Genomic DNA, 23885 nt, shown 5'->3' with positions numbered 1-23885 from the left:
CAGTAGTTAGAAGAATGGCCTCTGGGGCCAAATAGCCTGGGGCTGTATCCACAATCCTCTACTTTTTAGCTGTGTAACTTTGGGAAAGTTACTTCAAGCGTCTGTGCCTCATTTTCCTCCTTGTAAAAAACGAGGCTAGTGAAGCCTCTCTCAAAATGTTGCTACCATTAATTTAGCGAATACACGTTAAGCACTGGGGAGTAGTGTTGGCGTGCTCAGTATGTGCCACCCAGAACCGTGGCTGATTGTGTTGCCACCATTCTGCGTACTTTGAATTTCCTCAGGATGAGTCCTTTGTCTGGAACCCTCTCTCCCATATTGCCTCATTCTTTAAGCCACATAAAAACAAATAGCCACTTTGAGCCATCTTCAAGTGCCTCTATTATGCATCCCTGTATCATAGATGACAGAGTTCTTTGTTCTTCCTTCTCCTTTGGACTGTAAATTCCTGGAGAAGCTGCAGATTGTTCTCACTCATCTTGATATGCCAAGTCCCTAACATTAGGCAGCACCCCATAAACTCACGTTGGTGGGTTTGTGGTCAAGCTTCGTGTTGTCCATTGCTAAGAAGACAAGTGAGCAGAAGAAATTGTAAACATTGTTTTCAGTGTTTGTTTAAGCACTTTAGTAACCCTCACAAGGCTATTTGTTTAAAAATAAGAAGCCTGGCTTTGGATTGAGCATTTGGCAGTGTCTTACTCATGCAGTGATGGTGGACCTTCTTAAATAGTTGACCTCAAAAGGCAAAGGCTAAACGGAGGAGCAAGGCTGAAGGCTGTTCTCCATCAGACAGAACAGGCTGGCCTCAAGCCACGGCAGCCTGCTGGCCTTGGAGAGATATACAGCCTTAGCTGTTATCTGCTGTTAATAATTCACTCCTTTTTCTGTAGCTGTCTATCTGTATTCTCCATGCTGGTTTGGGTTATGTACCATCCCCCAGATAAGGTTAGAGTGGCTACTCACTGCTGATGATCATCTACAGGTAGAAGAAAATAATTTTTTTTCCCAACTGCACTGTAAATCTTAATCAACCATATTGAAGGGTTGTTTTTCCCCTCCCCTTGACTTAAAAGTTAACTTGTTGATGGGAAAATATTGCAGCTCCATAAATGAAGAGTTGTGGCAGTATATTGGAGTGACAATGGGTTCTAAAGAAGTTTCTGTTACTAAGTAGCATGAATGATTTGCTTAACTTTCGTAAATCTTAGTTTGTACATATATCAGTGAGAAAAATACCATCTATCTCACAGTGATGCCCTGAATTTCAAGTGAGATCAATCGATCGATCGATCAAGCTATCTATTATCTATCTATCTATCTATCTATCTATCTATCTATCTATAATCATGTGATAAAACAACATGAAATGCTGTATAAGGGCAAGTGGATGTTGTAAGAGTTAATCAATGATGATGCAGTTTTTAAAAATCGGGTAGGTTTTTTTGTTTAACTTTTTCTGTACATCTGGAACATAGACTTGCCAATACTATTTTACTGATAAGACTTTAGTGATGAGTATGATCGTTTTTTTTTCCTTTAAGAAATATGTAGCTTGTATGCAAGTTCACAGAAAGAGACAGACAGTTCTTCCTTTCTTCCCCTCTCTGTTATCTTGTTATTTTCCACGTTGAGGTCTGCAATGAACAGCCACAATACTGGGAGAGGTTTCTTTCATCTGCAGTATACTCAGTTAGTTAGACAGTGCTGGCCTGGAATTAAGTATTTTATACTGGTTCTTGTTCCTAGCTTTCCATACTAGTTTTACAGTCTTACAATAAAATTTCTCCCAATAAATAAATTGATGAATAGAGACTCCTCCAGCTGATGTATATAACATTAGTAACTGTTCATGAATCACATAAAACTTCTGCTTCTTGAGAGCTATAGAATCTTCTGCTTTTTGCCTGTAGTTTTTTCTCACTGTCAAAACATTTACAAAACACCTGCCAGCCAAGGGACTAACCATACATAGGATGAATGAGACATGTTAACTTGGCTCTTTCATGAAAGGCATCAAGAATTTTCCAACTCAGTCCAGAATCTCAAAATTGGCCAATCACAGGTAAAAAAAAAAAAAAAAAAAAAAAATCTGGAAATTCACTGTTTGAGGCTGAAGGAAGGCTTGGATTTTTAACTTGGCTTTTATGCTGCCGAGGGCTAGTGGCATGGCAAGTGACTATGCAGGATGCCCCTATTTGAATCAAGAAAGCTGACCTGTACACTAACCAAGGGCTTTACTGTAAGGCATATGATGGTTGCATGCAAACTTGCCACCTTGCCTCCTTTTAAAAAATTATGTTCAATTCTAGAATCAATAAATACAGAGTATTGTAAAGAGAATGTGAAAGGAATTGAGAGAACCTTCCCAACAGTGAGAAAACCATTACTGGCAAATATTTTCCCCATTAGTTCAAAATAGTTATTGCACAATTGACAATGTGAACTAGTCTTTACTAGATACTACAAAAGGAATGGGCCCTGGTGATCTGAGAGAGCCCTAGAGACTATATTCACAAGTGACAGAGAGCGTTAAAAACAAAAGGTACCTCTTCCACAAAGAAGTTCCTATCGTCCTTTCACTTTGTGTAGACTGTGGCTCAGCTGTGTCCGATAAAACTTTTGTGATGATGGAAATGTTTTATATCTGTGCTGTCCAGTATGGGAGCTGCTTGCAACAAGTGTGTATTGAACACTGGAAATGTGGCTAGTTAACTGAGGAACAAATTATTAAATTATAATTAATTTAAATTCAAACAGTCATGTGTGGCAAGTGGTTACCATGTGGATTGAGCAGCTAAATAGGTTAACTGGTGATAATCATAATAAAAATAACAGCTAATTACTGAGCCCTATATTGTCTGACAAGCACTGTGCTAAGCATGTAATATGCATTGATGTACCACTTAAGTAGTCCTTATAACAACCAGATGAAGTAGTTATACTAGTAGTATACCTGGTTTGCAGATGAGAAAACTGATGCATTGGGATTAACCATTGTGCACACTTCATGTATGTAGAGTAGGGCAAAGTGAGATTTAGCATCCAGGAGGATGTACTCTAGCATCCTCTTCACTTTTTACAGTAAAAGTTCTTGTGCTCTGAGCTGCCTCTTCATAAGTTCTTGGCTAACTTATTAAAGGGCAATTGTTATTGAAGGATATCCTGTTTCCACCACCTGATTGGGCAGAAAAGCATGAAAAGCCAAAACAAGAATTTTAAAAATATAGTCTCTTTGAGGAGTTCAGGGCTAAATAAACGCAGAGTGTCCCTACTGAGGAGCTTGGAACGATTGCATAAAGATGTATGAATCCCACTTGCCTACAAAAGGCCATGATCTGTGGCCCATTGAGTGCAGGAAAAGAAATATTGACTATTGGGTGCTGTCATGGAGATTCTCCAGTAATAGAGCTCAGCAATTAAATTCATCTTTATTTAGCTTGACCAGTCTGGAGAATCACTTGAGAGAAAAACATGAAGTAGATTCTCACAGCGCTAGGAGGCAAGTAGAAGTAACTTCCTAGGGAAGTGATGGATGCCACTTGTGCAATATGCCCAAATATATTTGTTTAATCAGTCATTTGAAAATCCTGGAAAACACTTTGTTGCATAAGGGATGACTATCACATCAATACTGTACATGTTGATTATCAGGCAGGATTAGAAAACAGTAAAAAAAAAGTTCCCAAACCTGGGTGTGCAGCAGAATCACCTGAGAAGTGTGTTAAAATATAGGTGACATTTTGATGAACACCAGGTTTCAAAAGATTTCTTCTTGACACATCTTCAATTACAAATGGGATCTTAAAACTGATCCTTGGTGTGTCATTAAATATCTGGGCACTAACAGGAAGTAATCATGTAAATATCACCACAACATTGACCTTGTTGAACATATTTATACCTAAAATCAGGACATATTTGCAAACCACAGGATATGATGAAAATTGAATGAAAACTAAGTGTGTTTAAATATGGTTTCTGAGGTAGCTCATTTGACAGTGCCATGTAATTTTGGCTCCAAGAACTTTTGAGCCCCAAATGAATAGGTGGAAGAGAAGATAGGTGATGTATTGATGTTTCAATCCAAAAGCTCCCCAGGTTTCTCCAGGCAAAAATCAGATGCAAATGGAGTATTTGACACTCTCCAAGTTTATTGTGTGTGGTACAAAAAGAGAATGGGTACAAAGGGTCACAAGGTGGGGTATCAGATTGAAATCTCCAAATTCTTTCCTAGAGGAAATAAAAACAGGAGATCTAGTTACTTTAAGGCAGCATAATAATCATACTGATGGTTGGTATTCAAATACTTACTGTGCCAAAGTCTGTTCTAAGTGCTTTCCTTTTATTTGATGCTCACAGCTACCATATGAGATTATATTTTACAATCTCTGAAGCCAAGGCATGGAGAGCTGATCTCTTCTGAAAAGTCAGCATTTTGCCTTGCTTGTCCTAAATGATAGAGCCTCCCATGCTGATTCTCTTCTTCCCTTCCATTTTCTTGCAATGGGGATGGAGGAGGAGACTTCTGTGATACTACTCTCCCTACTGACAAGATCCAGAATATATTGAGAATCCAGTGGGCTCAGGAAAAACTGGCTTTCTCAGTGGTGTATCACCATAGATCAAATGGTTTCCCCCATTTGGTGGGATCAGTGTCTTTCCAAAATAGAGTCCCTAGAATAATAGGGTCTAATGGGCCATGATCTCAAGATTTTTTTTAATAGAATTTTCCCAATTGTTTTAGAATATTGAGAAGACTTTGTTGGTAGACAATGAAGACCGTCCAGTACTAAGTATGTATAAGCTGGATAAGGTCTCTTCCATTCATAAAATATATTGATGCTTTACTCAGGATACTTAGGAAGGATAAAGAAAGACACTTGCCTTGAACAATTGCATGACTCCCCTCCAGCCCAGATGGTCAGCTGCAGTTGCATATTTCACCTGGATAGAAACAACAGCTCAAGTCTCAGTCTGGACTTCGGCAAACCACAGGAAATTGAAATGCAAATGAAATTTGCAAACGTGACAAAGATGGAAGAAGGAGAAATTAAGTTTCTAGAATAAAAATCTAGTATTTTTCATGCTCACCCTAGGAGGCAAGCTTAAAAAAATTTCCAGTTAACACTGATGATAGTGATGTAGGTGCCCAGTTTCTTTATAGAGCTTTGCTGTGGCAAAAGCAGGGAGAGAAGGATCAGGTGCTGAAACTGTGGTGGGAATTTACTTTTCACAGTGTTGAGCAAAGGAAGTGATGTTTTCCAATGTTAGAAATCCTCTCCTGAGTTTAATTTCTTTGCTCCTGTTCCCATGCTGGACCTGATCACCTAATGCAGAGGTGGAGTCTGTTTATCACCATCAATATAGGACAATCTATGGTTTAACCCTAGGCAGGCTGTTGAAGCAGACCTGCTCTCAGTCCAGGATGCTTGGCGGCCCTCAGTATGCTATTCAGTGAATTTCAATGAATTCTCAGCACCTAGACATTTCCAGCTCTAAATGTCTATGTTCTCTCAAGTAGGAATTACGATCTTTAATTTTTCTGACTACCGAAAGAATCCAAAAGTAGGTGAAATCACATCAAGTGGTCTTATCATTTGCAATACTGTAAAGAGGGAAAGGAGGACACATCTCATTCCAAAATCATCCTGAGGCTGGATTATGATTTCCACCAGGAAGCCCTGGAGAGCCTATCTAATCTTCACGAAGCTGATGTCCTCTAGAAGGGACCAGTGAGGCCAATAAATACTAATTAGATATGCAGAGTGAAATGCTTTGCCCTGTGCCATTCAATTTTAGAAAAGGGTATCATAGAGAACTCTGGCCATAAGGCCTGAGTTGAAGCATCCACTATGACACTCAATACAGTGTGTCACTGAGAAGTTACTTCACTGCTCTGAGCCTTGGTTTCCTCATATATCAAGGGCAAACAATTAGATCTGCCATGATGGATGGCTGAATATTTCGCAAACTTCGTAGCAATATGGAAAATGTGGTGGGATTATTATCCACCATAATTATATTATTGTTATTATTATTAAATTGCTATAAAGTGCCATGCTAGGGCCTTGGAAGGTTGAGTTAAGTGAGCCTGGCCCTGCCAGGCAGTTCTATATTTGATAAAAGTTTGATGATTAGAAAATTTCAAAGTATTAATGAAGATTTCTGAGAGGTTTTGTTAATTGATTTTGTTATGGTATCCTGGCCTGGAAAGGAAACCAAATGTATTTTCACAAGCAAAGATTAGGGGACTCTTTGTTCCACTTGGTTATTATTCCATAACTCAAGATAGACCCCAGAAGAATCATTTGTACTTAACGTGCTCTTCAGCTTGCCAGCCAGGCTGGAGTTGAGCAAGTTAATCACGTGGCCTGGTGCCTATATAAGGTGGTATGAGCCATCCATCCTACTGCAGCCTCACTGAGTGACTGACAGCCTTCACTGTCAATGTCGTGAAGCCAAAAGACTATTAATGATCCATCAAAAGACCACAGTGACCCATCTTGAAAATGAACTTGTTGTACCTAGGAAAAAAGCTTGCATCCTCTCATTGTCAACCTAGATGCCATCCCTTAAAACTTGAATGGTCTGTGGCAGGCAACAAGAGAGAGAGAGAAAGAGAGAAATAAAACACAAGCAGTGAGATGCGTAGCTGCTAATAATTCTACCTTATCTATGCCCTTCCCTTGACAAATGAGGGCTCTTATACTCCTATATACATAATTCCGTGCAGCTCCCAAGGCTTCTCATCAAGGAAGAACATATTCCATCTTGCAGAAGAGGAAAGTGAGGATCAGATAGAATTTGGCTTATCCAAGATTAGAGAGGTATACGAGGTGGCGAAGCTCATGCCATACCAAAGTGCCAGAGCCAGGGGAAGGACCCTGGTCCAGTTTTCCTTATTTTTGCCACAACAGAGAATAGCACATGCAAGGTCACAACCAATTGTTGGATCAACACTTACAGAAAGCAGGATTGCTGATTCATGTCATGTTCTTTTAAATGTTTGGTGCAGCTCTGCAAGAACAGGATTTGGAGATGTTTTCTCAATCTTCATGTAAGTTGGGGTCAATTAGCAGTTACTCTGAAAGGGGGCAGAGATATAAAGGGAATTCAGAACGAATCTTAAACTTGAAAAGAAAAAATATGATGAGAATATACATGTAGATCATAGAGAGAAATAATGATTACCTTTGATTCCTAGAGAAAGTTAATTTAAAATGCATCGAAGTTCGATTGTACAGCCAACAACAAAAATCTGCAAAGTTGAGACATGTCTTTAGTTGGCAGAAATGAAGGTCACCTTCACTTGAGGACTGAGAAGATGCACATTCACAGTAATTGGGGGAAGAAAGATTTTAGAGATTAACTGACCTTGGTTTAGGACTTTCACACATTTCTTTTTAAATGCAAATGATATTTGTGGCCTAAAAGTCAAAACCTGAACTGAAGGACAGTCTTTAAGGAAATGCACTCAATAATCAGAAAATTACCAAATTGACTGTTTTTGTTTTTACCAAATTAGAAGCTATGGTCATTTAAAGCAAATGTTGAAGACCCATTTCCAGTTGAGAATTTCAAGTTTGTGAATTCTTTCATGGGGGCGGTGGGGAGGGGGATGTTATAGATAACTGGAGTCCGTAAAAATAAATAGGCACACAATTTTGCTGGTTTTATACATGGATTTAGCTCATTAAAGGAGACATCAAATGAGATATTATTTAAGTGCAGATAAAGCCCTATCAGTTTCAACAGTTGCACATAAAAACTGCATCCTATTTTTGAAAGCTGTGACATCAGGGTCAACATTTACCTTTTCAGGATGGACTTTGTGATCTTAGAGGCTTTATCTGGAAGAACACAATTCCATGTGCAGAAGTTGTAGACTTGGTATTTTCTTATTAGTTAATAATTATTTGCTATTTAAGAAATATTTACTGCATTGCTACTAGGTTGTTGACCAGGTAGGTGAGGCATTAGACTCTGTTCATTGCGCACACATTTTCTGGGAATCTAGTATTTGCCATCACTGTGGTATAGGAACCAAGATAAAGGAGACTCAGTTCCTGTAGCCCCTGGCTGCTTCCCCGGCATCCCTTCTCTGAAACTAACAGCCTCAAAACACAATTCTTCAGTCTCGCAGAACTGCTTTCTTGTCCCAGAACACACCTTCTACTTTGTATTCCAAGTTCTTTGTGCCTCCTTTTCCCTGCCTTGGGTGCCTTTCTTTGCAGAGCTGCCTGGAGCCCTTCATCTTTTGAGATCAGCTCAAATAAAACCCACTGGGTGTTGCTCTCCACATATAGCTCAACAGCCATCTGGTACCTTTTTAGAGCCCCCTTCACCCTGAATTATAATTGCTTTCCTGGGAGTCGTCCACCAGCTCTGACCTCCCTGAAGGTATTGTCTACTTCTGTCCTCCATTGTGTCAGCTCAGGGCTGACCTCGAGAAGAGGTGCTCAGCAAACATTTCTTTGATTGACCAAACTTACACATACTCTTAGAGCACTGCAATGCTAAAATGTAAAACTTGATGGTAGTATTCATGACTTTGGGGCATGATGCTTATGTTTCTGTTATGCTAAAAATTCACAGAAATATTAGCCATGGGAACGTCTATCCCATTCTTGAAGTTGCACTGGAGAGCAGAATATAGATTTTAATTGGTTTTTGAAGATGCTGCCATCTCAAACTCTGATGAGTGAAATGATGGTGTTTCATGGACCTCTTTGGCAGAAAGAAATATGTCCCAAAGATTTATAGCTGCATTTATTTTTAAGATTTGATGTCAAAGGTCAGTTAATATATATTCTTTGCTATGCTATACTTATGAGATGTTTTCAAACTGAATTTTAAAGTCAAGCTGGTCTTCAGGTAACAGAACATTAAAGAAGATGTAAAGTCTTTGTGTGATACAAAACTGGGCTCTGACAGTTCAATGGAGCATAGAATTGCTAAATACCATCCCTGCTGATGGTAATTAGCAGATGTAATAAATTAGTGAAATGCCAATAATATAGCTAGTACACTTTCTTGGAAGAACATAACCTTATAAAAACATGTCTTGGGGCCATTAAATGTCCATATTTGCAAGGCCAAATTAAACTTTTACAACTTTTTAAACCAGGACACCATCACATGGTATAAGAATTTACCCAACAAAAAAAGAAAAACCTGTTTCCTGATCTGATGTCAGATAAATTGAGCTTTTTTTTTTTTTTTTTACTTAATTGCATTTTAAACTAAATGTCTTTTGCTGGACATCTCATACATTACAGGAGGGAATGTAAAATAGGACAGCCACTTTGAAAACAGTTTGGCAGTTTCTTATAAAGTTAAATAGACACTACCAGCAATTCCACTTCTCCCCAAGAAAAGTAAAAACATAGCATACACAAAGATCTTTATGACAATGGGTATAGCAGCTTTACTCACAGTAGCCAAAAAGTGGAAATTGTACAAATGTCCATGAACTGGTGAAAATATCCATGAAACTGTGGTCTATTTGTAGAATGGAATACTGTTCAACACTAAAAAGGTATGAACTGATATAAGCGACAACATGGATGAATCTCAAAATCATCACACTAGGTGAAAGAAGCCAGATATAAAAGACCACTATGTAGCATATGATTCCACTTATATGACAATCTAAGAAAAGTCAAAACTACAGGGCCAGTGTACAGATCAGTAGTTGCCACAGCATGCAAGGGGAAAAGGTATTGCACTGCCAAAGGCCACTTTTCAGGGTGCTGGAAATGTATATCTTGATTGTGTTATACATGTGTACATGACTGTGTGCATTGGTCAAAACATATGAAACTACTCTTCAAAAGGGTGAAATGTGTTGTATGTAAATTATACCTCTATGAACCTGACTTTTGAAAATCAAATTAAAAAAAAAAATCTTATAGTGAGGATGAGGAAGGAGTAATGGAAAGGGGAGGAGGAGGGCAAGTAGCTGAGCATGAGCTTTGCTTTTTCCGCTACTAGATTTGCAAAGCGTGAAATATGATGGTGCCCAGCATGGTGGAGAGTGTGTAGAGACACGCCCACTCCTCCACTCCCACAGGCATGTCAAGTCTCACCTTTCCAAGGATACTGTTTAGTGATACATAGAAATTTTTAATTCTGAATATCCTTTGACCCTGGAAACTCACTTTTATAAATTTATCCTATGGAAATAATAGGGCAAGTGCAGGAATACGTACATAGAAATATTTATAGCAAAACACTGTTAATAAGGAAAAATTAAAAACTATGTAAATGCCTGTCAGTAGAGGAATAGTTAAATAAATTACAGTACAGTACAATGGAAAATAGTTTGGCAGTTCCTCATATAACTAAACACACACTCACCATATGACCCCACAATTGTGCTCTTGGCATTTATCCCACAGAAATGAAAACTTATACTCACACAAAAATCTGCATACAAATGTTCATAACAGCTTTATCTGTGATAGCCCCAAACTGGAAATAGTGTGCTTCAATGAGTGAATGGCTAAATAAACTGTGGGGCATCCATGCCACTGAATACTACTCAGGAATAGAAAGAGAAAAACTACTGACAGACATGACTTAGATGGTTCCGAAGGGAATTATGCTGAGTCAAAAAAGCCAATCTGAAAATATCGCCTTTGGTATGTTTCCATTTTATATAACATTCTTCAAAAGACAAAATTATAGAGAAGGAGAATAGTAGTTGCCCAGGGGTGTTTGTGGCTATCCAGGGGTAGGATAAGGGATCCTTGTGGAGATGGAACAGTTCTGTGATTTGATTGTCGTGATGGATACAGGAATCTGCACGTGTGATAAATGCATAGAATGAATTATACACACCCACATAAATGAGTGCATGTAAAACTGGGGAGATCTGAATAAGGTCTGTAAATTGTTACCAAAGTGAGTTTTCTGGTTTTGATACTGTCCTATAGGTATGTAAGATGTTTCTGTGGGAAAACTGGATGAAGGGATATGGGACCTGTCTACACTATTTTTTTTTTTTTTTTGCAACTTCCTGTGAATTTATAATTATTTCACAGTTTAAAAAAAGTTGTAAAATGTCATTAGATTGAGTTTCTAAATTTATAAAGCTTCAGCTAGAAATGCATGCAGCTTGCTTAGCTTGACAATGTCTAGCCTATAGTGTTGGCTATAGGAAAGTTGTTTCAACCAGAGGCATTACATGGAACATATTTTAAAACCAGGTTACATTTGATTCTCTCTGAACTTGCACTTGCTTCTTCAAACCCCTCAACAAGCAGGTATTTGATTTGTTGTAGGGACATAGGAGGCTGAAAATCGAAGTTTTAAAAGTTCACTCTTGAATCAATAGTTTTTCCTTGGATGGTTTGTCTGCCTGAAACCAATCACGTAGAAATGGATTTAGACAAACAACATTAAGCAACTTCTGTCATTATTCTTCCAGGCTCACCAGGCTCAATGTACACCTGAATAAAATAAATTGCTGGCTCTCAGAACAAATGAAACTTAGCCCAACTTCCATTCCCAATTATTTTTTAAGTAGTTCTATAAGATGTTCATCCTTAATTTATAAAGTCACCTTTAGTATTGGTCAGAGAAGGGGAGTGCCTGTTGAAAACCTTTAGATTGTCTTGCTTCAAATTGAATTTGAGTTTATTTCTAATCAGCACATACTAAAGGTATTTTTTTAACTTAATGATTGAATTAAAAATATTTTCATCTTTCACTCTTTAAACCAAGGCATTGACTTATGGTGGTGCAAACAAGAATTTTTAATGGATTGAGACTTAATCTATCATATTTTTCCCAGGGAAAATTCCTTCTCATTTATTCTCAGGCAGACTCATGTAAAAGGACTATTAAAGTGATGAGCTGCAGTGTTTTGACAAGCTCTTGTAGTGTAAAAAGTTGAAATCTCACTGGAATACAGTTATGTATTCACTGGGAGAAAAGAATGCCCTATTTAAAAACTAGGACAGATCATGTTGATCTGGAAAGGGAAGTAACTCTGTGAACAATACATCCCAAATTAAAGACTGAATAGCTGGCATCCATCTAAAATCAATAGGAAATGTAATTACTCTTTGAAAGTACTCTTGTCCGGTCTTACAGTGCTAAATGGATAAATAGTAAAAAGAAATCAGACAGATACTATTTGCATTCAGAAGGCCATCACAAAAAACAAATATGGGAAGAAGCATGGCAATGAAATGATACAAGTTCCATGTTGTCAGCACAGGGAAGAGAAAGACCAACCCACATTATTGAGCAATATTTTTTATTTTTACCTTCCCATATATGACATCTCTGCTCTCTCCTTTGGAATCTCCTGCCTATGTCTCTCTGTCTACTCCATGAACATAATAGGAGGTTTTGAGGAAATAAAAAAGCACTGTTCATTCAAAGCCACTGCATGATTTCAATGACTCTACTTGATGTTCTCTGTTTATTTTCCCGGTTTGGAATGCCCTGGCTCCAGCTGCCCAAGGATGCTAGCCAAAGCCAGGGGTTCTTTCCACTGTTTGATAATGCTGCTTATTCTCAGACCACGTGATAATGATAATATGGTAATAATCTTTTAGAGCAGATATTCTTTAGTGAGAGCTGAAAGTAACATGTCAGCATCAATGGTGAATCGATTTCTGACAGCCCATTCACATGTCCAGTTCACATATCACACACTTCACTGTTTTCTTCTAAGCTATCAGCTTGAACATCTTTGGTATTCTTTGGAAAAAACATCCAGTCCCTTTCCTGGGTTTGGCTAATATTGGAGACCATCTTTGACCCTTGTGGGCTTTCACTGACCCCTCCCGCCTGCTTTTGTAAAAAGAAATAATGAGCCACAAATCATCTTCAACACAGCCCAGTCAGCAAACCTGTTTCTATTTCTTTGCTCCAGAGAAGGAATCAAGACAATTTTGCACTTAAGATGGTAGAGCCATTCATTTTTTGTTTGAATGAATACGTTGCTTTGAATATATTCAATAAAAATAAACAAGAGCACTTGTTAGGCTTGTCAAACATCCCTCTTCTCTCCCTTTCATTTTTCCAAAACCAGATTGTGAAAACATACATTTAAAGATAGCTTCTTGCCATGGTAGTTTTAAGTAGAGCATGTATCAGAGTGATCAGTGCCAATTCTGCTATTAATGGCTACTTATCTTTGTCGGGAAACACAAACATGCACACACCCATGAACAGGTTCTCCAGAAAATAAACCCAGCATGTGATATAGCCTGTGATATATGCTGGCGCTACACGTATCAAAGACAGCATACTTGAAAATGCGTTCCTCCTTACAGATAAATTTATAGGTAATCATGCACAGATTTCACGCAAACATTTCTCATTCTCACTGTAGACAAGAACACACAAATAAGTAAAAATTAGATGGTTGTCTTACCTTTTGGAAAGCAGGCAAAAGCTATACTGTTGGTGGGATAGTGTACCAAGTAACAGACTTTTGTACACTCTTTCTTACTGGTGGTACACAGTCTAAGGAAAAGTAAATATATAGGTACGTATAAAATAAATGTGCACACAATATTCCTTTCAATTCATTTGTTTTTTTTTTTTTCCTTTTGGAGAAGAGGCTGCGATAGAGACCACAGTCATCTTGCCCACTTGTTCGGTGGGTTCTGTGGTCTTTTGATGACCAGTTGGTCACAATTCATGTACCTCTGAACATGGGATTACTGGTGCCTCTTTGTTAAGGCAGTCGGGTTCTACTTGCTGGAGTTGGAGCAGCTGAGGGAACCAGCCCAGAAATATTTTATCTATGTGTTCACAGTGCGTTCTTTTCTTCCTGCTGTCATCCCTTTTTCCCAGCCTAGTCCAGTCATGCTGGCCAGCCAGAGTGGTTAGTCCAGAAAGATGAAACAAGTAACATAATGTTGAGAATGCCAGGGCTCCAAACAAATGAAGAAGCAAAACAGTTGTAACAGAAACAGAAAAGTTGTAACAAATTAACACAGCACGCGAGCATGTTCCAGAATTTTTTAGGCATTATTAATTGTGTCAGGTTTGGTGTCCACATCCATTTTCCAGCAGTCTTTGAGTTTTTTTAAATCAAGTACCTCTTCATATTGACAGTTCTACTAGTTTATATAATACTTGCTTTCTTTGAGAACACAAGCTATTTATTTTCCTTAGAGTACATGCAAAAGGGTAGGAGAAAACAGCACCAGAATACAAATTTATATTTAAAATGTCTTGTTTTAGACTTTATATCTTAGATGCAAATTGTCATTCCTCTAACACATGGTGCTTCACCATACAATGTGTTTCACTGGTTTAAACCCATCTTTTACATAGTATATGACAAGCTTATATCTCATCCCATATTCAAGGAGGGGTGTGCCCCGAGCTGTCCACCTGCCTGCCATCTCTAGTTGTTGCTGACCTTCTAGGATTAATAATCTGTAACTAGCTCAGCTACTTAGCGATCTGTCTCTGCACTGCCTTGGGGTGGGTACGGGCTGGTTTAGAAAATGGATGGTAGCTTAGGACAAAGGTAGTTTAGGGCAGCCTAGCATTATACACTGTGATCCTATGACACAGAGAGCATGTAACCAGAGGATAATTCACAGAGCATCTTCTGGTTCTGTCAGGTCCAAGTGAGGAAGGCTGCAATTTTTTATTCACCCATCTTGGTAAAGCTGTGCTGCCTCTTAGTTTATATCATCCATCCAACTGGAAAATGATCATTGTAGCCATCAATAAGCCAAGGTCCAGGCACCACCACACATTTGCCACGAACAACATCTGCCCAGTGAGCAGCAGAAAGTACAGGGAAATGTTTCAACTTCAGGATGCAGGTGGGAAAGCCAGTGTTTCAGGTGCCCTTCTCCATGGAAAGGAATGTTGAGAAGGCATCATCTTGGTTAGAACTAAAGCTATCCAAATTAGGTTAGCTTTTTCTGAAGCTTTAGAAACTGAATTTTTATTTGCATAAATAAAAATTCAGTAAGCAGCTGAGCTATACCCCATGCCCTCTGAGCCTGCTGTATTTCAATCGGAGAGCAGAGACCAAGCAGCAAGTACTGGCCCAAATATGAATAGCTAATTTGTCAGTAATATGCAGTGATATTATACTTTTGAGATTTACTTTTTGTTTATGCAATCTAGAAAGGAGTTTGTCTTTCCTATAAGTGCATGTTAAGTGGAGAAGCCACGTAAGAGGAAAACTGAACTTATTGGAGAAAAATCAAGCAGTGCTGGGGCAGTTTTAATTTCGGCCCATATGAAGCCAACAAGCAAATTTGTTTTTATGCAGACGTGTAGCTGCAGTATGGAGCTGGATGAGTAAAAGCACGAATGCAGCAGATGGCAAACTGCAATGACGGACCGGAGTTGTTAAAAATGGAAACATTGAAGGTTGAAACACATTGAGACTAAGTGTTTGAGAGCAACAATGAAAAAGGGGACATTTCTATTCCACTGTTTTCTTCATAGCTCTTGTTGTTATAAACTCTCCTTCCTCCCAGACACCTTCCCCCAGAGAATAGTGTGGAGAAGGTTTCCACTGGAAAGACATATTCCTTTTCCAAATACATTCATGCTCTGTGTATCTGTTTGATGTTAATCAGACAGATTAAATTCAGAAAGTAATTCCTTTCTCTGTGTTAACAAAAATTTAGAAATTTTGAATTATTTGAGCAACATCTGGTATTAAATAGAATACAATAATATTTCCTAGCATCCAAATGGTCTTGTCATTTGCATTAATCAAGTTTTTCCCTACTTCTCTTTGTCCACATATACATAAGTTTGAGCACTGCCATGGACTGGTAATCCAAATGTAATTTCTATCTATGGTATCACTGTTTTCATATTAGTGTCTTCTTTTTGGGTCATTTTAAATGACTAGTTCTAAGGAGTTTGGTCTCATATCAAGTGTTTTATCCTTTTAAGTAGACTATGCAAAATCAGCACCAATACTAAAACTTTGGGAGCTACTTCCAGTGTGGGCTCAGAGTGAAATCCTTGCCTCTGTAGATACACTGCTTTCTAGAGCTGTGCTGCCTAACACAGCAGCCACAAGGCAGGGGTGGCTGTTTAAATTTAAATTATTTAAATCTAAGTAAAATTAACAATGTATTTCCTCAGGCGAGTAGCCATATTTCAACTGCTCAATAGCTACGTGTGCTCATGGATACCTTTTGCGACAGCACAAATATAGAACATTTCCACCATTCAGGAAGTTCTATTAACAGCTTTCTTGAGGATGAGGTCTTTTAACTCCTTTGGGACCTTTGAGAACTGGTTCATCAGAAACCCCAATGTTAGGAGGTACGTGAATCTCCTCCTGTGATACAGCATATAGCTTAGTCAAAGACTTTATGATGTTTTAGAGAGTGTCTACATATTACCAAAAGAGCTTAAACTTTTAGAAAAAAAAAAAAAATATATATATATATATATATATGTATATATATATATATATATATATATTTTTTTTTTTTAGACTGGCTGTAAGACCAAGGCTTTATTTTATTTTATTTCTTTTTTGGAATGGTTTCTCTTGGCTTTAGGTAGACACCAGAACAATAAAAACAACAAGAAAACCAACAAAACTTTCTCAAGGAAAAGATAACAAATTCCAAATGGAATTATTGTGATTTACATAATTAATAAAATATTTTGACTTAGTAAGATAAGGCCTCTACCTGGGCAGCCTTCTTTGATCTAGAGCTACTTCTCTATTTGCCGGCAATACAGCAAGCAGTAACATATTTCACCAAAGAATCTTTCACCAAACATCATTAGATTCTCTTTGTACAAGTTATTTACCAAACAAGGATGCCAAAGAGTCATTTCTGCACAGTATATCCTTCTCATTTGCTAAGATACAGATGACAAAGAAGGAAAGCATTATTTTGGAAGTCAGACCTGGGTTTTAGTCCAACCTCTGCTGGTAGCTAGATGTGTGACTTTGGGCATGTCACTTAATCTCTCTAAGTTTCAGTTTCTTCAGAAAATGAGAACATGAATGCCCTTTCTACAGAGTTACAAAGAGAGCCTCCTTCAAAGCATTCTGCATAGTGCCTGCTTCACAGGCTAGCTGGTGCTTAGTCTTAGTATTAGCATTTTAGCAACCACAGCTTATTCCAAACAGCTTCAATAAGGATTGGACCTAATCAGTAAAATTTAACAAGAGAAGAAATGTCATTTGAAAGCCTGTACTTCTTGAGCATAGTATTGAGTTAGTTATCCAAATTCAACATTTCTAATTTGGTCTTTTTTTTTTTTCCCAATATATATAGATTTTTGAATGAATTTTCTTCTTATTGATTCAGGACAATATGTAGTTAATTTATGTCTCTCCATGTTTGGACAGACATAAACGTAAAACTGTTATTGCCGTGTCTCCAGAGTAAGGGTTTTCTGTAAAGGAGTCCTGAAATAAAAAGCTATTAGAGATAGAAATATCAATCTAGGTATAGATTATTAACAGATGTACAAATATGCTCTGGCAATATTTCTTTTTGGAAATCAGATCCATCTGCCTTTAACTACACAGTAGTCATAAGTACTCAACCAGTCACACTAAAGTGTACTTTTAAGCTCAGCTTTTTGACCTTTTGGGGAATGGAAGGAAATTAACATTTAATTGATATACTATTTGCTAGATTGATAATTTATGACACACATATCTTATACATAGATATTATTATTCCATTTTATATGTGAAGATGCTGAGCTTTAGAAAGAGTCAACAATCTTGCAAAGCCATGTAGCTGCGAATTGGAATACCTTGAATTCGAACCCAGGTCTGTCTTAACCCAAAGCCTTTCCCTCTGTCAAATTAAATACAATGCAATTCGGCATTAACCTTCCCTCCTTTCAATTGGCTAGATGCTTTAGAACAGAGCGAGCCTATACAATTTCTCCCTTCTCATGCTGTGTGAACCATCTTTTTCCTGTCTCCGGTCCCACAATCTCTTTTATTGAAAAGCAAAGTGAAACTCACAGTGTTGCTCAATCAGCTTTGTTACCCTCTGTGCATATTTTCAAAATGTTTCACAATATTCAGTCAACCTACTATTTAGAAATGGAGATGGACTGAAATTATGGATCTTACGCACAGTATTTGTCAGTACCAAACCTAGTTGGTCTCTTCATTTCTAAGGCTATTTCTTACTCATAAGATAAAAAGGATTAACTCAGACTATTTAAAATAGGGGCTTCTTTCTGTTTGTTATTAAGACTTTGGCTACAACAAAGACAGTTAGTAACTCAAAAATTATGTCTTGAATGACTTAATAGACCATCTGAAACCCCCTGTACCTGCAAAACAGGAAGGATCACAAGCACTTGAATCTGCTTCACTCTATACTATACAAAGCTGTCAAAATATTCCTAGAAAACACATCCTGGAAGTAGTATTTTCAGTCTAAAATTCATTCTTATCTATTTTTAGTAATAGGAATTCTATGCAATTAACCTATCAGTGGGTCTAGGTATTTTGCAAAATGAGTGTCTGCACATTTTCTTTGGGATCATTTGCAGGGGTGAGGAAAAGCTGACCAGCAGGCTGCAGATTAGCCACATAGCACCCCAAATCTGACACATCTGCCTTAATCCCATTCTAAGGTCTAGCCTTTCTGGAATGAAGCTAGACCTTAGAATGTGCAGTTATTTCTCCCATCTACTGATACAATTAGCATGGTGGCATCCACATACTTGAATGAATGTTTGCCAGAATTATTCAATATTTTGTGTATAGTTTTTCCCTAGAGGCCTTGCTTAGTAAAGAATAATTTCCTCCACATTCACCTGACAGTGGAAATAAGCTATGCTTCCAATATACTTAAATATTTCAACTTCATTCCTACTGCTATAGTTCTATTAGGTAAGAAGTTACTGCTTTCCTAAGAAGAAGGAAACGAGAAACATGACCCACAATCTCACAGGTGTGTTTGTCAGTTGGAGGGTTTGGTACTGAAAGACAAGCAGCTAGGGAAGAGGGAGGCTTCACGTTTCTCAAGCAGAGCCTCTAAATACTTCTTTCCAATGGGGAGGAAAAGGAAAATGGTGGCAGGAGTCAAACTCAGAAGAACAGAAGTTAGCAGTCACCAAAGCAACCCAGCCTGTAACACAAGAATGGTCATGATATTCTCCAAAGCAAAGCAAGCACACACCATGCTTCCTAGAACCTCCTGATACAGAGTGGGTAAGATGAAAGGAAAGGAGTGTTACTTACTGTTTGGGTCTACGTTTTCACAGAGTTCTGTCTTTGCCTCACCGTTGGGTCTGTCACTGGGTTTGTGTGACAGCCGTGAAGACATGGTGGCTGCTGTCACTACCGCCTTGAAGCTTCGCTTCCGTTTCTGGACATTGAGTTCGGGGTGGAAAATGATGATGTACACTTTCGGCATGTATAGCATCCCCAGCGCCACTGACGCACTTAGGTTCATGGAGATTGTAAGTGTGGTAGTTTGTATGTAGAGCTAGGAGACACAACACACAAGACACTATTACAAATAAAATGACTGCAAAGGGAGTCTGCACACTTAAAGCGATGGCAAGAATGACTACATGGCTTAGGAGGGACACCTAGGAGGGAAAACCTAGCAATGTCCAGGGCCTCCTGATCAAAAGGAAGAAAGAATGTCTTTGAACATATATTGAGTAATTTATGCATATATTAATTGATTGAATGCCACTGGGTGAATCTGTGTGCATGCGTGCCCTGGAGAAATCTCCTACAAGGAAGTACAGGATAGACTTCTATGAATTATGTTTAATGAAACTTGCAGCTGAATATGAAGACAGGAAGAACACAGAATCTATAACCTTGAGAAAGGGTGGGCTATTTTTCATCTCTCCTGCACACACTGAAGGCTCAACACCACATGAGCTCTTGCTTCACAGGGATTATGGGACCTTATTTGAAAAATCTTGTTGTCAATATATATGTCTTTTTGTATTACTTTTTAAAGAATGTACCCTCACCATAACCTACAAAGTAGTCAGTTGAGCTTCCATGAGAAGTAAGCTTTCTTGCTTAATTATGCTTTACAAGGAACCCAGATCTGGAGACATTGGCTTATCCATTCTCTCTACTTTGACAAATTGCTAATAGGATGAAAAACCTCATTCTGACACTGCCTCATATGTTAGTTCAGATGGTGTCCCCATAGCTGTCCTTGTCTCCTTTAGCTTCCTAAGAAAGCCATAGCATCTACTTGCTTGCTACATAATATTTTCAATCATTGCGTTGGTTCTAAGTTGAGTGTGTAGGGAGGTGTAGGATCAGTAAGGAGAACACTACAGACAACTTGCCTTGGTGCAGCTGCATTTGGGAAGTGCTGTCTCATACTCGAGCGCTCCTCATGTGTCCAAGCATGCCTGTGTTTGGAATGACTTCCAAAGGCTAGATTAAATTCTGCAACTATGCCTCCCCATTGCCCTTAGTATAAATCCCCCATCCTTAATGGAGTCTACAAGGCCCTGCATGGTCTGTCCCCTCTCCTTTTTCAGACTCATTATTTACCCCTTTGTGTCCTCAAGGCTCCATCCACACAGGCTCTCCTCGAGATGCTGGAATGTGTTTCCATCTCACCATGGATGCTCTAGACATTGTATACATGTGATTTGTCCTTTTTATATTTCTCTGTCCCACAGCCTCTCCTACAAGTCTAGGCCAGCCTCTTTCTTTATATGCTCTCAAAGAACAGTTTTCTTTAGATCCTTGACTTGGTTTGTAATGATGCATTCATTGCCCTGATCATTTGACTGTCCATCTCCAACACGAGGCTGTGAGTCCCATGAAGGTAGGAACCTTATCTCTTCTAGCGCATCATTTTGTCTGCAGGGTCAGGCAAATGGTAGATGTTTGATAAATATATGATGAAGGAGCTGACTTGTTTTGCATAATGGATACCTTTTTCATACCTATGACTCAGTGGTCAAACGGTCTTTTTTTTTTTTTTTTTTCCAATATAAAAGTATTTCTATCAGATATTTACGGCCTGGGCATTTCTGATTCTAATTCTTAAAACTGAGGGCCCAATGAAGAAATGGAAAGGAAACATTACTATCTGGACTAGAAAGAATACAGTGCTCCACAAAACGCTAATTCAAATGTGCATGTCTCCGAATGGTTAAAAAGAGCTGCCAGCTACTGGCTCTATAATATATAACGAATGTAAAACAGAAAGACAAAACAATACCGAATTAACGAGTCTTTGGACAGTGAATTAGAGCATATTTTAACGGCTCATCTTTTCCTATTAGAACACCTTTAGACTTTGAACTCTATTCCACAGTGTCAGCCTACACTGCTGCTCAAGAAAAGGCTAACCGTGGTCCCGGGGCTTTATAAATCCTTGACGGTGATGTCCTTCCCTCGTGGTCACGGCCATCATCCTATCCCTGAGGGCTGTGCCGACCATGGTTTTAGTTAGCCCAAGAAAAAGAGGGATAAAAGATGATCCACAGGTTTTGTTTTTTTTTAGTCTGCTGATACAGGCAGATTTTATAGTGGAAGAAATCATTCATAGAGATTTTTCTAACTGTTATTTACAAGTATATACAGAGATATGAATATGTGTGTATACATATCTTGCACCTGTTTTTTTATTTTTTTAAACAAAGTGCTTAGTGGTATAAGAGTCCAAATACTGTGATGTTTATTTTATAGAGTGTTTAATTTCACTATTTTTCAACTAGACACCATCAAGACTTTGCTTTTCCATTTGAAATTTTTGCAGCCTTCAGAAGTATGTGAAAAACCCAGGAGCCTGCAGTCAACCACAGCCCCACCCCAGAAACCCGCTTTACACAGCACAATGGTTAAAAATAAGGAGCCTGGAGCTGTGTGGGCTCAATTTGCATTTCCTAGTTCTGTGACAGTGGGCAAATTATTTTGCTTTTCTTTGTCTCAGCTTCCTCATCTGTACATTGGGGATAATAATAGTACCTTGCCTGTAATGTTGTTTTGATGATTAAGTAAGTTAGTATTTGTTAAGTGCTTAGAATAGGGTCTGTCCTGAGTACGTATCTGTAGGTATTTTTAAATATTTATATAGTTACTCAGATAGGAGGCTTAATTCTGCAGGGATACCCAGGAGGGAAAGTAAGACATTGTCTCTTTGGCCTGCAGGGGGAGTCTGGTCTTTAGGCTCTGAGTTTGTATCCTAGCATCTCCATTAGCACCATCTTTTAGCTGATTACAACCTATTTATTTTCAGTCTCCCAGTTGTTCCTCTTTTAATCGATGCTTACTGTGTAATATGTAGTCTGGCTTAATCTTGGGATTTTCACACCATTGTATTTTATCCTCCTTATAAGGAGTTGGTGATCCTTATTAGTCCCTTTCTGCAAAGCACAGGTGACCTTGCACATACAGTTTCCCGGAGATCAGGCCTCTTCCCAGTGCTGGCCTGCACTGAGCGTAATCCCATTCTGCCTGTCCAGGATCATCCCCAGTGGAGAAAAGAGCTGCTCCACTCTGGCCAGTCCCTGAGGGCTGAGGACCCCGTGAAGGACGCAGATTGCCTTAACTGGCGTGATAACTGAGCGTTCATTTTATCAATACCTTAAAAGAAATTCTAGGGTAAAGTTTCTGCTCCAGGTTGATTGTGGCCTTTTCGGTTATATTACTCAAATGCATTTAGGCAAAGAATTCAGCAATGAGCCAGAGAAAAGTTTTGCATACTGTTCTTGAAGAGTAACTTCTCAATGTCTGATGCGTGGAATCCTTGGCAATTACTACATTCTCTGTGTCCCAGTTTCATCTATGAAATGAAGAGAATGATAGTTCCTACCTCGTAAGGTGCTGGTGAAGAGCTGACCAATTAGTACATGAAAAGTACTTCGCAGAATGTCTGTGAAACAAGTGCCCATGAAATAGCAACTGTTGATATTTATATTTTCCAAGTTAGGTTACAGGGGTGTAGATCTTAGGGCAAGGCTTTCTCTGAAATCACTTCCATATATTTAAAACTTTGTACATGTGTGTTATTGATTAACTAGGTAGTAAGTGTCTTAAAAACTCCAGGCCTATTCATTTCCAGTAAGAAAGAAATGGACCAGCAATATCTAGTATTAGGGCTCAGAAGTATGTACTCATTTCAATGCCAGGAGAGGCTTGGGGGGATCTGCCCCACACACTGCCAGAGGGAAGGCAAATGTGCATCATGATATGTCACTATTGCATTACAGCCCCAAGTAGCAAAATTCTCCTTGAATGACTTTTAGATTGCTAAGAGACTAAGAGATTTGAAAACGGGTTAGGTAGTGCTCATTGAGCAGCTATGAATCTTGAATTTGCCAATTCTTTTTTCCAAGTCAGTTTAATTGGAGACTATTCTGAAAGACTGCAGGCAAAGCTATTGGGAGCCATACAGTGGCAGGTTTTAAACTTTGAAAATCAAAAAAAAAAAAATCACAGGGCACAGAGGTGGGATATATAGGTCTAGAACAATCAGGAAAAACTCACTTTAAAAGATTTTGCTGTTCATCAAAAGAGTATCTTCACTATTACTAATGCCCTTAATAATAAAAAATAATATATAGTATATACTATAAAAAATTAACAGTATATTTATACTAATAAAATGCAATCCTTATATACATACAAATTTGTTTAGAAAACAATTTCTGGGGCTATTCAGGGGTGGTTATCAAATGATTGATATAGAAGGTGATTAACCTGTGACCACAGGCTGTAAGTTCACTTACTTGTTTTTCCTACTTTCCAGATAGGCTATGTGTGTATCTTCCCCATTACTTTTTCACCACTTGCTAATCCATCCATTATTTGGTTCATCATTTTTAGTGAGATACTATCAAGTAGCTGGGCTAGGGCTATGTGATGGTCATGCGTTCCACGTTCTTGTGGCAAACTGATACATGATGCACACTGCATTAATTGCTCGTCCTCACCA

General features: G+C 38.4%; 1 protein-coding gene and 1 long non-coding RNA gene across 9 annotated transcripts in view; one reads left to right on the top strand and one right to left on the bottom strand.

Moving 5' to 3' along the window:
• Positions 1–23885, bottom strand: part of GRM7 (glutamate metabotropic receptor 7) — a 1009633-nt gene that overhangs the window by 39134 nt on the left and 946614 nt on the right. For 2 of the 8 annotated variants that reach the window (XR_005211329.1, XR_005211335.1), the window contains 5 exons: positions 19196–19442; positions 13394–13485; positions 7192–7258; positions 6965–7084; positions 4880–4944 (listed from right to left, as the gene is read on the bottom strand). The exons of 2 other annotated variants lie outside the window; for them this stretch is intronic. Coding sequence is in view for 2 of the 6 variants with exons in the window: in XM_037800816.1 (XP_037656744.1) it covers positions 13415–13485; positions 19196–19442 (318 nt within the window). In the remaining 4 variants the exon portion in view is untranslated. Of the gene's footprint in view, positions 1–4879; positions 4945–6964; positions 7085–7191; positions 7317–13393; positions 13486–19195; positions 19443–23885 lie in introns of those variants that run through there. 4 more of the 8 variants (XR_005211330.1, XR_005211331.1, XM_037800816.1 and 1 more) reach the window with 4 other exon arrangements.
• Positions 1–23885, top strand: part of LOC119507639 — a 495363-nt gene that overhangs the window by 404765 nt on the left and 66713 nt on the right. The window lies entirely within an intron of this gene.

Source organism: Choloepus didactylus, chromosome 1 (genome assembly GCF_015220235.1).
Source record: "Choloepus didactylus isolate mChoDid1 chromosome 1, mChoDid1.pri, whole genome shotgun sequence".
In the NCBI taxonomy this organism is placed as follows: Eukaryota; Metazoa; Chordata; class Mammalia; order Pilosa; family Megalonychidae; genus Choloepus; species Choloepus didactylus.
This window is presented reverse-complemented; position numbering and strand designations above follow the sequence as displayed.